The sequence below is a fragment of the Cinclus cinclus genome, chromosome 23 (genome assembly GCF_963662255.1).
Source record: "Cinclus cinclus chromosome 23, bCinCin1.1, whole genome shotgun sequence".
Taxonomy (NCBI): Eukaryota; Metazoa; Chordata; class Aves; order Passeriformes; family Cinclidae; genus Cinclus; species Cinclus cinclus.
The window spans coordinates 3,099,924-3,116,282 of record NC_085068.1 but is presented as its reverse complement, the minus strand read 5'-3'; the positions used below and the strand labels follow the sequence as shown (position 1 = coordinate 3,116,282).

The following is a 16,359-nucleotide window of genomic DNA, read 5'->3' as shown; positions in this document are numbered from 1 at the left end:
GTAATGGGCTTTGCTGAAGCAGAAATGGATGGAAGGCTGGCCTCAGGATCTGTTGGAATCATGGAATGGTTTGGGTTGGAAGGGCCCTTAAAGATCATCTCATCCCACCCTCTGCCATGGGCAGGGACACCTTCCACCAGACCAGGTTGCTCCAAGGCCCGTCCAGTCTGACCTGGGACACTTCCAGGGATGGAAGTTCTCAGCTGTCCTTCTAGTTTTGTTCTCCTGGACAAAACTAGAGCTCAACAATACCACTGAGGTTAATCTACATCACACCTTCCTTCAGGAGTGGGGAAACCCAGGCAGGTGAAGGAAAATGGTGCAGCAGTGTGGTGGCAGATCTTGTGTTACCCAAACCCAGCCCCTTGACACCCAGACACTGAGCATCCTGGGAACTGCAGTGCTCTGAGTCACAAAAGCAGCAGTGAAGAGGCAGACAGCAGATCAGAAAAATACATTTTGTTGGTGTGTTGGAGAGGCGTAGCTCAGTGCTAATTCATTGTGATGTGCAGGAACATGCTGAGGCCATGCTTGTCCAAGCACCACAGTCCTGCCACTGCAATCCCAGCTGGCACAGCTCCTGTCACTGCCCCTGATGCCAAGGGGAGCCAGCCTGGAGCTGGGTGAGAGGTGCCTTCCTTTGGGTGCTGCTCCTCCAGGCTGTTTCTCAGAGCTGTCAAATGAGTTGTTCTTCCATGAAATATTGTAAGGGCTGGACTTGGGAAAAGCCCATCTGAGTGCAAACCTCTCTGCATCCATTTGGCCTGGCATGCAAGTGATGGGGAAGCTTTCATGCTACCACTCTGCAGTCCTCTCCCACCCCTGAGGCTTCCCCTGTGCCCTGAAGCTGCTGCAGTAGAGAGCCTGTGCTGACAGACGTGCCAGGGCTAATGCCCAACTGCAGCTCGAGCTCTGCAGGGCTGGACTGGCACTAGGAGTGGTCTGGGATGGCCCTGCACTGACGTGGATGTGCTGGCAGTGCCAGCAGCAGGCTGGGCACGGCGAGGGCTTGGACACTGCTCTGGGATGTGGGGAGAGGAGGCAGTGCAGGCACACGTGGGTGTCAGCTGCTCTGCTGTCAGCACCTGGAATCAGAGAATATCCCACCTTGGAATGGACCCACAGGGATCATCCAGTCCCACTCCTGGCCCTGCACAGACACTCCAACAATCCCACCCTGGGCATCCCTGGGAGCATTGTCCAAATGTTCCTGGAGCTCTGGCAGCCTCGGGGCTGTGCCCATTCCCTGGGGAGCCTGGGCAGTGCCAGCACCCTCTGGGTGAGGGAAGAGCCTTTCCCTGATCTCCACCTAAACCTCCCTGACAGACCTCCAGCCATTCCCTGCGTCCTGTCCCTGGTCACAGAGCAGAGATGGGAGCTGCAGACTGATGAGTTTCCTGATCCCACAGGGTTGAAAGCAGCCCGGGCTATTGGCTCACCTGCCCAGCACACCAGGCCAGAGCTGGTTTCCCAGGGAGGTGGCAGCTCCTCGCTCTGCTCCCTGCCCCATGGGCTTGTCAGCACAGGTGCCTGGGCAGCTTTCCCAGGTGTGGCACGGCCAGGCCCGTGCGGTGCCCACCCGGTGCCCACCTGGCCGATGTCCGGCCGTGGCCGTGGCCGTGGCAGCTGCCCGGGCTGTCTGCAGGGCCTGGCAGGGCCTGGCAGGGCTGTTTGTGCTCGGTGGGACGGGCAGTGTCGGGGCCGTCCTGTGTGCAGGGAGCTCTCCATTGTCAGCGTGTCAGGTCAGCTTTGTGCTGCCTGCTCAGGCTGCTGGATGCACCTCCCCTCATTGGCACGTGCAACTCGCAGCCCCAGCCTGCCTGAGCTTTGGGAAGCTGCTCTATGCAAATGGAAAAGTAAAAAACACCGATTTCCCCACGGCAAGGCAGGGAGGAGTGCATGGGATGGGGCTGGTTGGACTTTTTCTGGTGGAACAATGCTGTGCCTGCTCCAACCGTGGGCTCCTTTTGCCATTTTCTTGCTTGAGACACTGTCCTACGTGTTTCCTAACTACCAATTAAGCAAAACCATGTTTTTTCTCCCCTCACTGCTTTCTGCAAACTGCAAAATCCAGGATCTCCTGACCCCTGGGCAGCTCTCCCAGTGCAGGAAGTGAATTCCAAAGCTGCAAACAGTAATTAAACCTGCCCACCTCCTGCCAGGGTGAGGGTCCTACCTGTGCAGGTGTCTGACTGCTGCACTCTCTCTCTCTTTCTCTTCCAGCCCCTTCTGCTGTGTCCATCATGCACCAGGTGAGCCGCACCGTGGACAGCATCACCCTCTCCTGGTCCCAGCCTGACCAGCCCAATGGAGTCATCCTGGACTATGAGCTGCAGTATTATGAGAAGGTACTGAGGGACCTTGGCAGGGGTCACCCAAAGCTTTTGGGGAGAGGAGGGACTGCAGAGCTTTACTTAGGGACATACAGTGGCTGGTCAATAGGAGACTTCTCCTGCTGCATTTGGTCACATGAGTGACAGTGGCCATCAATCCTTGGGGTCCAGTGATGGTTCCAGTGGCCCAAGTGTAGAAAATGTTCTGGTCATTCAGGAGCTTCTCCTGTCACGTCCACAGAACTGTTGGCAAGTGGACCCATTGCAGCGAGAACAGGATAGCCAAGCTCCAGGGTCTATTTTTTCTTTTTGGTGTACTGGGGCATCAGTAGGAAATGGGAATGACAGGAAATATCCAATCCCAGACTAGAGCATACTCAGTGGATGTCCAGTCTTGGAGATTTTCTGGAGTGCTGTCCATAGGTGCATTCACACCAAAGGTGAGTTTGGGATCTCTTCAGCATCCTGAGCCCAGATGTTGTACAGGGAGAAGGTGTCCCATGCTCCCATGGAGGGTCCACCCTGAACCATGGAGTCAGTGTGAAGGGGTCCCTCAGATCCCTGAGGAACCTGCTCCTTCCATAACATCCCTGTCCAGGCAAGCAGAGAGATCTCAGTGTGAGCTGTGCCAGGGTGTCCATCCCAGCAGTGGCTGCTCAGAGACCTGAGCACCACGTGAAGGTTGGTGCCAAGACCTGCCAGGCTGAACTTCATCTCTGCAGCCCAGGAGAGATGGAGAGCAGGAGACTTCTCCTTCCAGGAATGTGCCCCCTTGTACAAGAGCTTATAAACTATACATCATAAATTGCAAACTAACTAATTAAAAAGCTTTATGATTAAATGGAACTGAAAATATTTTTCCCAGCAGTTGCCGGAAGAAATGATTAATCCCCCCCACTGCCTGCCCGTGACCTATTTTCTCATCACCAAGAGCCAGAGGGAGAATGGGGAGGAGGGGGGGGCTCCTTTGTAAGCTGTTAAATAGGTCCTGACCTATATTGCATAAATCACAGCCATTTATTTTGACCCTTGGAAATGATCCCAGAATATGTGGCAAGATGGATGAGTAGATAACAAGACATATCTGGGAAGCAAAGAAGGGTCCTTTCCCTGTGGACCCTCAGTGCAGAGGCAGAAGATCTCAGGGAGTACATTCTCTTCCTCTTACTTTACCTTAGTCTCTCACCCTCTTTCTTTCTTCCTTCTCCTCTGTTTTCTGAGGGAGGCTGTAAACAAAGGGAATTTTTGTCAAAAAGATGGTGCTGCTGTTGGTGGCCGGTGTTTGCAAGCAACCACATCTGCCTGTCCATTGTCAGAGTTAGGGCACAGCATGAGCCTGAGATTAGCTCAGTTGGGTAGAGCATGGTGCTGGTACCACTGAGGTTCAGTCCCTGTGTGGGCCGTTTACTTAAGAGTTGGACTTGATGACTTGATGGCCTTGACTCAATATTCAGTGTCCCTGAGAATGGGGACAAGTGGCTCCACTCTCAGGCAGTGCTGTTCATGGGGCACTAAGCCTGGCACACAGGGCAGAGCTGGAATTGAGTTCTCCCTGCACTGGTATTTCAGAGCACCATGGAAGCATCCCAGAATGGTTTGGGTTGGAAGGGACCTTAAAGCTGCTTAAGCAGTGTCTCAAGCCATGGGCAGGGACACCTTCCACTGTCCCAGGTTGCTCCCAGCCCCATCCATCCTGGCCTTGGGCACTGCCAGGGATCCAGGGGCAGCCACAGCTGCTCTGGCACCCTGTGCCAGGGCCTGCCACCCTCCCAGGGAACAATTCCTGCCCAATATCCCATCTATTCCAGCCCTCTGGCAGTGGAAAGCAGCTCCATGTCCTTTCTGAGCTGGGGGCAGCACTGCACAGGGATCTCACCAGAGCAGGGCAGAGTCATTTGAAACCCATGGAATTTTTTTTTTCCTGGTTCTTGGTTTGCAGAAGGCCCAGATCTATCTCCCCAGCCCTGATGTTTGTATGTGCACAGGGACCCTGGATCCAGCTCTGGCTGCTGGGCACAGCTGAGTCCAGCTTAGTCCAGCCAGTGCAGTGCTGAGTTTTGCAATCAGAAGTCATTGACTGCATCCCTGGGAACAATCCCAAAATGCAGGGCTTTGGCTGTGCTGTGCTCTTCCCCTGCTTCCCATCAATCCAGCAGTTGGATGTGGAGTGTGACATATCCCAGGTGTGTTCTCATTCCACTGCCAGTCTGTGCAGAGGTGATTTCCTTCCAAATATTTCATTACAAACTGTCCCATGTGCTTCTGAATGCTCAGCAAAGATCTCTGGAGCTGGTTAAGTTGTTTCTGGTGGAATTTTTTTCTTCCCCTAGCAGAAAATTATATTTTCATGAAAACAGCTCAAATGAAGAATAGCAGCATACACATTGTGTATAAAAAGCACCTTGGCTCTTCATTTTTAATAGCTTCTCTCTGTATAAAGATATAAAAATTAAATAAAAACGAAAGCATTTATTTTAGCATCAACAGAAAAGAACTGTTCACAATACCTGAAACAAAGGTGTATTTTTGTTTTCCTTGCACAGATTATTTATAACACTGCTATTCTTAGATGCCATTAAAAATGCCTGTACAAAGGCAACATCATGAGTTTCTTTCACATGGAGTTGGAGCAAATCTGTGCAGATTGTTGCACAAACACTGCTCTCTGCAGCCCTCACCTTAATGTTTTGGGTTTTTTTCACTTCCAAGAGGCACCTGCCAACGTTTTTCTTATTAAAAAAGTCTGCGTTGTCTTCATTTAGAAAGGGTGTAGCAGTTTTTATCCAAAGTTGCCAAACTCATCCCAGAGTGTGGGAACTGGAGACCCACTGCAGTGTCAACCACTGCTACGAGTATGCAATTATTTGCATTATGCAAAATGATTTGCTTTGATGATGCTCAAAGTCACCCATTTTGTAACTGTTTGAAGACATTCAGCCCAACTTGGTCACCAGTGCAAAATTTTAGAAGGGAAAGGAGCCCTTTGATGTGTCCAGGCAGTGCTGGAGAGGGGGCATTGGCTGGCTGGGGGATGAAGGGCAGGGGAAAGGACCTGGGAAGGTGAATGTGCAATTGGGGATGGAAGTAGAGCCCTCCTGGTGCCCAGGAGCTTCAAGGCAGCACCGCAGAGCTTGGACCGAGGCTGCCAGAGGGCTGCTCCCAGGCTGGCTTGGGACATCCCTGCCCATATCAGGGGCTTGGAACAAGACGGTCCTTAAGGTCTCTTCCAACCCAAACCTTCCTGGCATTCTGTGATTCTCTGACTTTTTGGAGTCTGTCCTGCAGTGCTGGACACCAGAATCCCCCTGGGGCCAAAGCTGCTGCTGGTGTTTCCCATCTGTCCTGAGGTGGGGACTGCCCCGTCACCCAGTGCTGCCCAAATCCTTGGAGGGGGGCTCTGTCCCAGTAAAACTGGGAATTCAAGGAGATGGAGAGGAAACCCTGCCAGGGAGCCCTGGGATAGCCAACCTGCAATCCCAGTCCCTGCCCAGTGCCACACTGGGACTGGGCACTGTCCAGGACTGACTTGGTTTGGGAGAGGCATTCAAGCACTCAGAATAATTAAAGCTGGAAAAGTTCTCCAGGATCAGTCAGTCCAACCTTCACCCAACACCTCGATGCCCACCAAGCCACATTGCCAAGTGCAGCAAAATCTAATTTTCTGAACCCTTCCAAGCATGGGGATTCCACCACTGCCCTGGGCAGCCTGTGCCAATGCCTGAAAACCCTTTTAATGAAGACATCTTTCCTTCTATCTAGCTTGCACTTCCTTCACTTGAGGTCATTTCCCCTTGTCCCACTTGATGGGGGCACAGCTGCTCTTGGGCTGTCCCCACAAGTGGCAGATCCCTGTGAGGGTCCAGGTGCTGTGGATGCCACAGATGCAGCCCCAGTGTGGCTGGCAGGACCCTGCTCCCACACATGGGCATCCCAAAATGCAGCTGTGTGATAGTTTGGCACCCAGCCCTGGCGTGGCTGTGCCCTGCTGTGTTTGCCCCCAGGGCCATGGCAGATGCCACTGTGCAGGCTCACAGGAGCTCTGCCAAATGCACTCGCTTGACATTTTTTTCTTGGCTTTTTTACTTCCATTTTTATTTTTTTAAATGTGACTTTTTAGAATGAATTTTTGTAGATCCTTTGTAAATCGCAGCCTACCCGTGTTTCAAGACACTCTTTCTTTGTTAATCAGACTTTGGTTTCAGCTTCAGTCTGACTCATGGGAAGGGGAGCCAGATGAGGACTCGAAATCAAAGCAACGTGTTATTTTGAATTAGGATTTCCAAATTCAGAACGAAATTAGCAGGAAAAATAACCCCCAAACACCACAAACCTCTACTTGAACTTGGGCTTCAAACCACCTGGGATGCACTTGGCCTGCTGGAAGAGCCCAGAGAGGTGAAAGGGGAGAAGTGTTCGAGGTGAATGTTCAGGTTCTGGAGAGGTGATGCCAAGGAGAAAGAACAGGTTTGATAAGGGAGGATGGAGAGGTGTAAATGGTTTTTCCTTGTGGTCTGGATTTAAAGGAGAGCACATCACAAGCACACCTTCCTCAGCCAAGCAGACATCAATTTCCCAGGCTATCAACCACCTTGTAGGCTTGGCCATTACATTCCATTTAAAGTCCTCCAGGAGCAGGGATGAGGTTCTCCAAAAGAGTTGGACAAATGATTTTAAAACAACCGTGTTGTTAGTGCCCTCCAAGGGCCTGGGAAGATTCATCCAAGCCCTTGAGCTCTAAAACTGTAAACATTTTCTGACCTATTTCTTTCCTTGCCTGCCTGGGAAAGGTCCAAGGGAGTGCTGAGGCCAGGTCAGACAAACGAGGCCATGAGTTTGTTGTGTGCTCATCTTTCCTTGGTCTGTGTGTATCTGTACTGAGCTTTTCACTGTCATCAGTCTGGGTACCAGAGACCCCAGTGACAGCCAGGAACCTTCAGCGCCACGTCCAGATGCATAAAACAGATATTGTAGTTTTTAGAAGGGAGAAGTGTTCCTGAATAGTGTTAGTAGTGAAGGTCTCCCAGGTGTGTAATAGAATCATAGGATGGGTGGGCTGGAAGGGACCTCAAAGCCCATCTCATTCCACCTCCTGCCATGGCAGGGACACCTCCCATGTCCCAGGCTGCTCCAAGCTCTGTCCATCCTGGCCTTGGACACTTCCAGGGATCCAGGGACAGCCACAGCTTCTCGGGACAACCGTGGCCTGGCCCTCATCAGCCTCAGAGAGAGAAATTCCTTCCCAATATCTCATCTAACCTGCTCTGTTTCATACTAAAGCCATTCCCTATTCCTCCATGCCCCTATATGGAACACAGAGCTCCCCTGCACTCCCTGCAGAAGGATTTGCCATCAGCATTTTCCACCCCTTGGGTTTGGCCACGCACTTGAAGAAGCACATTCCTGCCAGGCCCCTCTCTTACCACCATCCACACCACAGCACTGCTCAACTAACAGCTTGAGACATGAAATTAACTCTGTTCAAGGTTGGATGGATGGTATGGGGAGGCCCTGGCACAGGGTGCCCAGAGAAGCTGTGGCTGCCTCATTCCTGGAGGCTCTGGGCAGTGGGGTGGGAACAGAACTTCTCCTGAGGTCCAATACCCAGTGCTCAGATGGGCTTTACCTCCTGGCAGAGGGAGATGGGAGCTGGGGAAGAGCAAAGAGCCTGTGCTGAGGCTGGATAAGGCACAAGAGGAGGGGATGCAGGAGGAGGAAAGTGGTAAGAGAAAGGCACAGAAGAGGGAAGAAGTTCTCATCTCCATCGAACTCAAGGCTTAGAGAAGCAGCGTGAGTTCTGTAGCTACTGCCCTCTTTAGAGCCTTTCTGAGAGGTGGTGAATAGCCCAGGGATATCCACGGTCACATCCCTGAGGCTGTGTCTCCCTGCCAGGAGGAAAGACCCGTTTGTTCAGACCTTGGTGGTCTCTCCACCCCTGGTCTCCTGCCCTTCCCTCTCCCAGAAGCTCAGCGCCTGATTCTGGACTGATTTTTCTGATGACGGATTTGTGTTTTCTTGGCAGGATCTGAGTGAATTGAACTCGACCACAGTGAAGAGCCCCACCAACACTGTGGCAGTGCAGAACCTCAAGGCTGGCACCATCTATGTGTTCCAGGTGCGGGCACGCACCGTGGCTGGCTACGGCCGCTACAGTGGGAAGATGTATTTCCAGACCATGACTGAAGGTGAGTCTGCAGCTGCCCCTAAAGGTGATTCAGGGTCTAGAGAGATGTGGACATGGACATGAAGATGGTCCCCTTGCTGTCAGTCCCTTCAAAGGTGTGTTGACAAATCACACTCAAGGCCTGGAGAGAGGTCTGAGTGCTTGTTCCATGCAGAGAAGGCCCCAGTTTCTTCCCAGCTTTCTGTTGTGTCTGCTCAGCTCTATGTAGAGGAAGCAAAATTGATGTTTTCTACCTGCACAGCTGCTGATGGCAAACGCAGAGCCATGTCTTAATTTTCTAAATTTGTGCTGCTAAATAAAACAGGCCAAGCCAGTTTTCTGACCCTGGGGCCAAGGACAAGACACAGCACGCATCCACAGGACTAAAAAGAATTGGCTCCATCCAACCTTCCTTCTGGGATACATCCCCCAACCAGAGGGGAGTCCTGACTGTCCCAGACCAAAGCCATGCAACAATCAAACACGGCCCGTGCTCAGGGCCCTCTTCTGCCTTGGATGACCTTGTGAGGGATGGCCCATGCCGTGCCACACTAACCTGGTCCCTTTTCCCCGTGTGCCAGCTGAGTACCAGACCAGCGTGCAGGAGAAGCTGCCGCTCATCATCGGCTCCTCGGCAGCAGGGCTGGTGTTCCTCATCGCCGTGGTGGTCATCGGCATCGTGTGCAACAGGTAGGGCAGCCTGAGACACCCCTTCCATCTCCTGGAACTCCCAGTTCCACTGGGACAGAGCCCCCCCCCCCCAGAGCTTGGACCCAGGCTGCCAGAGGGCTGCTCCCAGGCTGGCTTGGGACATCCCTGCCCATATCAGGGGCTTGGAACAAGACGGTCCTTAAGGTCTCTTCCAACCCAAACCTTCCTGGCATTCTGTGATTCTCTGACTTTTTGGAGTCTGTCCTGCAGTGCTGGACACCAGAATCCCCCTGGGGCCAAAGCTGCTGCTGGTGTTTCCCATCTGTCCTGAGGTGGGGACTGCCCCGTCACCCAGTGCTGCCCAAATCCTTGGAGGGGGGCAGGGGGATGGCCCGGGGAGGGGACAGAGGTGTCCCCCAGCACAGCCCCAGCCCCGAGGGGCCCATGCTGTGCTCAGCTCTCCCTTCCCTTCCAGAAGACGGGGCTTCGAGCGCGCAGACTCGGAGTACACGGACAAGCTGCAGCACTACACCAGTGGCCACAGTACGTACCGGGGGCCCCCCCCGGCCCTGGGGGGCCGCTCCCTGCTCGGTTCGTGCTCCTGTTCACTCAGGGCTTGCAGGGAGGGCTCCGGGCAGGGTGTGCATGCGTGTGCCTGTGGGCAGGGCAGCTCCGGATCCCCCCAGCCCCTGATCCCTGCTCTGCTCTCAGCCCTGCATGCTGTCAGGTGCCTGAGCGTGTCCTCCAGATCTTTGTGACAACCAGCACCCCCTGAAGCATCACTGTCTTCTGTGCTGCAGCCTCTGCCACCACACCGTGTCTTGCTCCTCCAGCTCTTGAGCTTTGCCCATCTCCTGGGCGACAGTGAGACCCCCTTCCCTGACCTATCCCTGTCCTGCAGAGTGCTGCAGTGTCCCCCTGCAGGAACCAACCTTTGCTAGAGCCCATCCCAGTGCTCCCAAATTCCCAGAAGATATGAAATATATCTGTATATAGGTATATCATAAAATACCTAACATGCCCTCTCTTGTATCCTCCCTCTTCCAATGTCCCTGTGCAAGGCACTCCCTCACATTCAGCATTCCTGCTCAGCCTCACTGCCCACCCTGCCTCACCCCAGTGCATCCTTCTTCCCCCATCCCTGGAAGTGTCCAAGGCCAGATTGGACAGGGCTTGGAACAGCCTGGGATAGTGGCAGGTGTCCGTGCCCATGGCAGGACATTTAAGGACATTCATGAGGTCGTTTAAGATTCCTTTCAACTCAAACCATTCCATGATTCTATGATTAACCCCTGCCTTCATGTCCCTGAAATTCTTTTCTCCCCCATCACTAGATACCTGTTGCTCTAATCTCGCTTTATTCTGATCTCAGTTGTGATTTTCCTCATGTTCTACTTGCAGCTTCTGGATTTCTGCCCTTTTAATACTTTGTTCCTGTACAAATCCAGACCTTGCTCTGAGCATGGAAAACACCAGTAGTGTTTCCACACAGGACTCACTGTTGCTCCTGCTTTTACCTGGGAAACATGTCCCAAAAGGCAGAGCTGCAGCCCTGTGCCCCAGCAGCCTGTGCTGGCTGCCTCACTATCACTTACCAGGAAAAATGACACTTTTCAGGAGACATTATGTAAATGCAGCTCTCAGTTGTTTGTCAGTCTGGGCTGCAAACACACATTCACACATTCTCCCGGGGCCTGGTGAGGGATGTGACAGCTCCAGGCTGGCATAGGTTTAATTACTGTGCTTGTACCTCTTGGAACAGGCCTGGTGCCACGGGATGCAGCAGAGCTGATACAGCCTGGGGTACCTTTAGCCCCTTCCTCACCCAACTCACCTGGCCAGGGCTCAGTCCCTGCTCAGTCCCCAGCAGTGATTGCTATGCAGACAGTGCAGCAAATTGGCAAGGCCCAGGGAGCCTGTGAGCACTGCAAAATGCCCTGAGTACAGCCAGCATCCTGGAGCTGGGAGTCATAGTCTGGTGCTGTGTGGGGCTCCTTGTTTGGGGAGCTGTGGGCTCTGCTCACAGCAGAGCCCATTTTGGAGTGAGCCAGGGGCCAGAAAATGAGTATAGAAAGGGCTGAAGCACAGGTAAGAGCTGTTCCACAGTGCAGGTGGCTGGGATGTGGCAGCAGCAGTCCAGCCTCACCAGGTGCCTTGGCCAGTGCCTTTCCCCTGACGTGTCACTGTGTCCCCTGCTCAGCCCAGCAAGAGGAACCTTCTGTGATTTTCCTAGTGTGTCCCACTACTCTCCTGGGGCTCCCAAGAGGGAACCCAGCCTTGGGCAGGGGTGCCAGTCGGGAGAACAGGGCAGACTGGATTATCCTCCTGCTTGCACAGCTCCTGGAAGAGTCACAGATCCCCCACAGAAGGGTCTGTCTGCAGTTTGTAGTCCAGGCTCATGATGTAGCTCCCCACTGCCCCAACAATTACTTGTGGGCCAGTGTTCATTAAAATCAGTTTTAACAGTCCTGTGAAACATGGTTCTGTAGGTTCTTTCTCAAACTGTTTCTCTCTGTCTACTTCATGCCTTGATTATGCAACTTGCTGAGGTAAAGAAACAGTCAAACAGTTTTCTCCTTTCCTTGATGCCAACCATTCCAGTTGCATCCATTTGTCTGACTCTCTCCCTCACCTTTACACAGTGACTCCAGGGATGAAGATTTATATTGATCCTTTCACCTATGAAGATCCCAATGAGGCTGTCAGGGAGTTTGCAAAAGAAATCGATATCTCTTGTGTCAAAATCGAGCAGGTGATTGGGGCAGGTAGGTGACCTGGGAATGGCTGGCTGGTCCTCAGCAGCACAGGCTCCCTCATGGTGCCAGGATTTGGGAGGATTTAGCCTGATGCCACTAGGACTGATGCCACTAAGATCTCGCTTAGCCCCAGGCTGGGCTGGAAGGAGCAGGGGAGTCCAGCGTGGGAGAAGCAGTTCTCATGTGCATGAGAAGTTCTCATGTGCATCGAGCAGTGCTCCTCAGGGATGAGTGCAGCTGGAGGGGTGGAGAGGGAGGGAACACGGATCAGGGGGAGGGTAGTGAGCTCAGGGACAGGCAGGGCAGGCACAGCTGGGGCCGGGGTCCCTCAGTGGGGGAGGCTCACAGGCTGTACCGTGTGTTCACAGGGGAGTTTGGCGAGGTGTGCAGTGGGCATCTCAAGCTTCCAGGCAAAAGAGAGATCTTTGTGGCCATCAAGACCCTCAAGTCTGGCTACACAGAGAAGCAGAGGAGGGACTTCCTGAGTGAGGCCAGCATCATGGGGCAGTTCGACCACCCCAACGTCATCCACCTGGAGGGGGTGGTCACCAAGAGCTCTCCAGTCATGATCATCACTGAGTTCATGGAGAATGGCTCACTGGACTCCTTCCTGCGGGTACGAGATCTGGGACTGTGCAGCTTTAGAGGCTGTGCTAGCACGGAGGGGATTTGGGGGGGAGGTTCCCTTTCCAGTGGTCTTCCCTGCCTGGCATCCCCTGTCACTGGGGCAGCTGCTGAATAGTCCAAGCTCTGTGTTTTGGGGGTGACAGCACCAGGTTTGTCACTTCTTACATGTGTGTGCACTCATCCTAGCAAGAGGCTGTGCCTACATCCAGACTGACACCCATGGAGGAGCAGTCACAGCTTTAACTCACCAGGACTCCACCTCCAGCTGCTCTATCTAAATAGTTCTAGTTCTGGGTTTGAGGTGGGTAATTGACTCTGTTGAAGGGAAGTAACCTGGTCAATAGGAATAGATTGGCCCTTCTGCATTTTGGGGTGATAGCAGGTGCTGTAGTGGTGTCTTTAGGATGTGTGAGGTGACTCCCCACCCCTGTGAGCTCTGCACTCCCCACTCTCCATGGGAGGGAGTGTACCCGTGGGTGTGCAAAGAGCCTCCTGGCTTTTGCCTGGCCACAAGGGGCTGTGAATGTGCTCCTGTCACCCGTGTCCCTGTGTCCCTCAGCAAAACGACGGGCAGTTCACGGTGATCCAGCTGGTGGGGATGCTGCGGGGCATCGCTGCGGGCATGAAGTACCTGGCAGACATGAACTACGTGCACCGGGACCTGGCAGCCCGAAACATCCTGGTCAACAGCAACCTGGTGTGCAAGGTGTCGGATTTCGGCCTCTCCCGGTTCCTGGAGGACGACACCTCTGACCCCACCTACACCAGTGCTCTGGTAATGCTGCTCTTCCAGCGAGGGAGGGCCAGGGGGTGAAGGAAGGAGTGGGAAAGGGGGACCTCCCCCTTGACGCACGTGTGCAGGGTGTCAGCAGTGGAAAGGTCTGAAGGGGAAAGACAAATGAAATAAACTGGAGGAGATTTTCCCTGTCGTTCCTGTGGATAGTGGAGCCTTCCTCCAGACACGTCTGCAAACACACACGTGTCCCAGAAAAGCCCTTGGCTGGGATCATGCTCTGCAGCCTCCCCGTGTGATTCACCTGGGATCCTTTGAGATGAGACCCTGCCCTCACAGATTTGTTGCCAGGGCAGCAAGTCTGGGTTTTTTACCATCACTGTCCAGTCGTGCTGCCCTGCTGTCCTTCCTCATGTAATCTCACTGGCTCAGCCCAGCAAGGACAGACTGAAGTGTGGGTGGCTGCCAGATACTAGATACTGATCTTCCAGAGAGTATCCAAAATAAACAGAGAAACACTCCTAAAAATGACTTCATGTTCAAGTAGCAACTTCCCAGGAACACCTTGGTGCCACCATGAACTCGTGGCTCATGTCATGCTGCAGAAGGTGCCCCAGGACCAGAGGATTATTTGGTTTTGCTCAGTGAGAGCTCAGCCAGGAGTCCTCATAAATGCCACACAGAAACACTCTGCACAGTGCATCAGGATCAATGCCCACAACAGGAATTCTTTTAAATCAGTATTGACAGAGCTGGGGCATGACCTGTAGGAAGTTACCTCTCCTGGGTCTTTTGAAGCTGGCAGTGACGAGATGCCTGGCATAGCTCATAGTAAATTTTACCAGTAGCTGAATACCTAACACACCTGAAAAACGTGTGTATTCTCATCCATGTAGCTTCAGACATAACTCATCCATCTCACACAGACATCAGTCGTTTTTACAAACATTAATAATATTTATTTTTCACAACATATTCCTTACAGCCAATTAAATTTCCCTTTGTTAACTCAATACATGGTGTTTGCTGCTCTCTATCCCTGATTTTGTGCCTGTAGCTTTTCTCTCTAGTAATAAATTAGTCATCCCTAATTTATTCTTCTTCAACTGTGGCCAGTGTAGCAGGACATTTATTATCCATAATGACAGACCGTATGCACCTACTGTATCAGAAATATCTTCCTCTGCAAAATGGTTTTTATCATCATTCTCCCACTGCCCTTGTGTCCATGGGTGGGCAGAAGCCACAATCTCTGGCCTGGGAGGTTCATGCTGGACCTTAGGAAAGTCTTCAGAGTGGTGAAGCTCCAGGTCAGATCCCACAGAGATGGGAGGTCTCACTGAAGTGAGTTCCCACAAGAATCCTCCAAAGTCTAAATTCTACTTTAGGACTTCTTTTTAGCCATTTTTAAAATCCACTGTTTGCCAGGAGTTCTGTCAAGTGTCTGCCTGATGGAGAGGACATCCTGTTTGGTATGGGTTGCTTCGTCTTTCCCTCTTGTGGAAACAAAATATTTTGTCTGAGGTTTGTGGCTGGCTGCGAGAAGATTAAGGAACATTATCTTTTTGCATTATTCTGGCATGTTCTGGGGCTGAGTACTATGAAGTCCTGGGAGACCCTTAATAAGACATGGCAGTTGTTCACTGACAAAATACAGTGTTTTTTAATCTTCTCACAGCCAAAAAACACAGACACTTCTGCTTATTTTTTTCTGCACAGGGGAAGATTTTTCCCTTCAGAAGGTCCCTTGAGTAAATGGCTGAAGTCGAAAGCCCCTGGTAGAAAATCAGGAGGCAGGAAGGGCTTAAGCAGAGCCTTCAATCCGTGTCCCCATTTGTGTGGGGGACAAGCACTCCTGTGCTTAACTCCTCAGTGGGCGTGGAGAGTCCTGATTTCTCCAGAGCTGGGTGACAGAGACCTCAGTGCCCACCCAGTCCATCCCATTTCCCACCAGTGCCCCTCCATCCCATACTGAAGGATCAGGACCTGCTGGATCAGGTGTATATCCACAGACTGGGACACCAGGACTCCACCCAGAAATGGTGTGCTGACTTCAAGGAGTGGAAGCTGTAGAAGGCTGAAGAGGAGGGTGTTCTATTTCCCTTTATTCTTCTTTGGAGGTAGCCAAGTGACAGCAAAAGGATGGAGAGAGATCAGTCTGGGTTTTTTACATTCCTGGCCGTTCACTTTCTACCAAAGACCATCTTAGCACCATGGGCATTTTGCCATGCTCAGGATCACTGGAGAAGGAGGCAGGGGGAAGGAGCTGGCCTAGGTTAAGGTGATGAAGAGGAGGCTGAGGGGACACCTCTGAATGACCTTCAGGGCAGTAATGAAGAGACAGAGCCAAACTCTGCAGTGGCACCAGATGATACAGTAAGGGGTCATAGACAAAAATATGGCTGGGGTGGTTAAGGTGAAGAGGAAAAGCTCCTTCCTCAGGAGGTTGGTGGGACAGGTCACCAAATGGGGAACATCATCATCATCATCATCATTGAAGGCTTCCAGGATGTCTGGACAATCCACATCCACCCTGAGGGATAGACAGTCCTGTGCTCCCTTCCTTCTGGGATTTTTTACCAGAATATCACAGGCAAATATTGTGGACACTGCTATTTTCCAGTTGCTCCTGCTGTCTCTGTTACCATCCCCTGTTTTTATGCTGCAGGGTGGGAAGATCCCGATCCGATGGACAGCACCCGAGGCCATTCAGTACCGAAAATTCACCTCGGCCAGCGACGTGTGGAGCTATGGAATTGTCATGTGGGAGGTGATGTCCTATGGAGAGCGGCCCTACTGGGACATGACCAACCAGGATGTGAGTTCTTGGGAAACCAGGGGCAGAAACACTGCAATGAGGAGCATTGCAAGGCCTGTCCCAGCCTGTGGCATGTCCAAGGCCTTCTCTGTTGTGGCAGATGTATCCATGGTCAACACCTTTGGAAGCAGTAATGAGAGTAATTTGGGGATTTGTTCTGGAATTGGGCATGGCACAACACAACGATGGCATAACAGGGTTAAGTGGAGCACCCCAGGGGTATTGGCAGGTGCTGAAAAAGGGAAGGAGCGGATGGGTGGAAAAGGAGATGTCCCTGAGCT

The 16,359-nt window shown here is 52.4% G+C and overlaps 1 protein-coding gene across 8 annotated transcripts in view; it reads left to right on the top strand.

Moving 5' to 3' along the window:
- Window positions 1-16,359, top strand: part of EPHB2 (EPH receptor B2) — a 123,037-nt gene that overhangs the window by 99,128 nt on the left and 7,550 nt on the right. For 2 of the 8 annotated variants that reach the window (XM_062507652.1, XM_062507654.1), the window contains exons 6-13: window positions 2,224-2,348; window positions 8,353-8,515; window positions 9,075-9,183; window positions 9,620-9,687; window positions 11,787-11,909; window positions 12,269-12,516; window positions 13,087-13,302; window positions 15,929-16,078. In XM_062507652.1, coding sequence (XP_062363636.1) covers window positions 2,224-2,348; window positions 8,353-8,515; window positions 9,075-9,183; window positions 9,620-9,687; window positions 11,787-11,909; window positions 12,269-12,516; window positions 13,087-13,302; window positions 15,929-16,078 — 1,202 coding nt within the window. Of the gene's footprint in view, window positions 1-2,223; window positions 2,349-8,352; window positions 8,527-9,074; window positions 9,184-9,619; window positions 9,736-11,786; window positions 11,910-12,268; window positions 12,517-13,086; window positions 13,303-15,928; window positions 16,079-16,359 lie in introns of all 8 variants that reach the window. The other 6 variants (XM_062507653.1, XM_062507655.1, XM_062507657.1 and 3 more) reach the window with 4 other exon arrangements.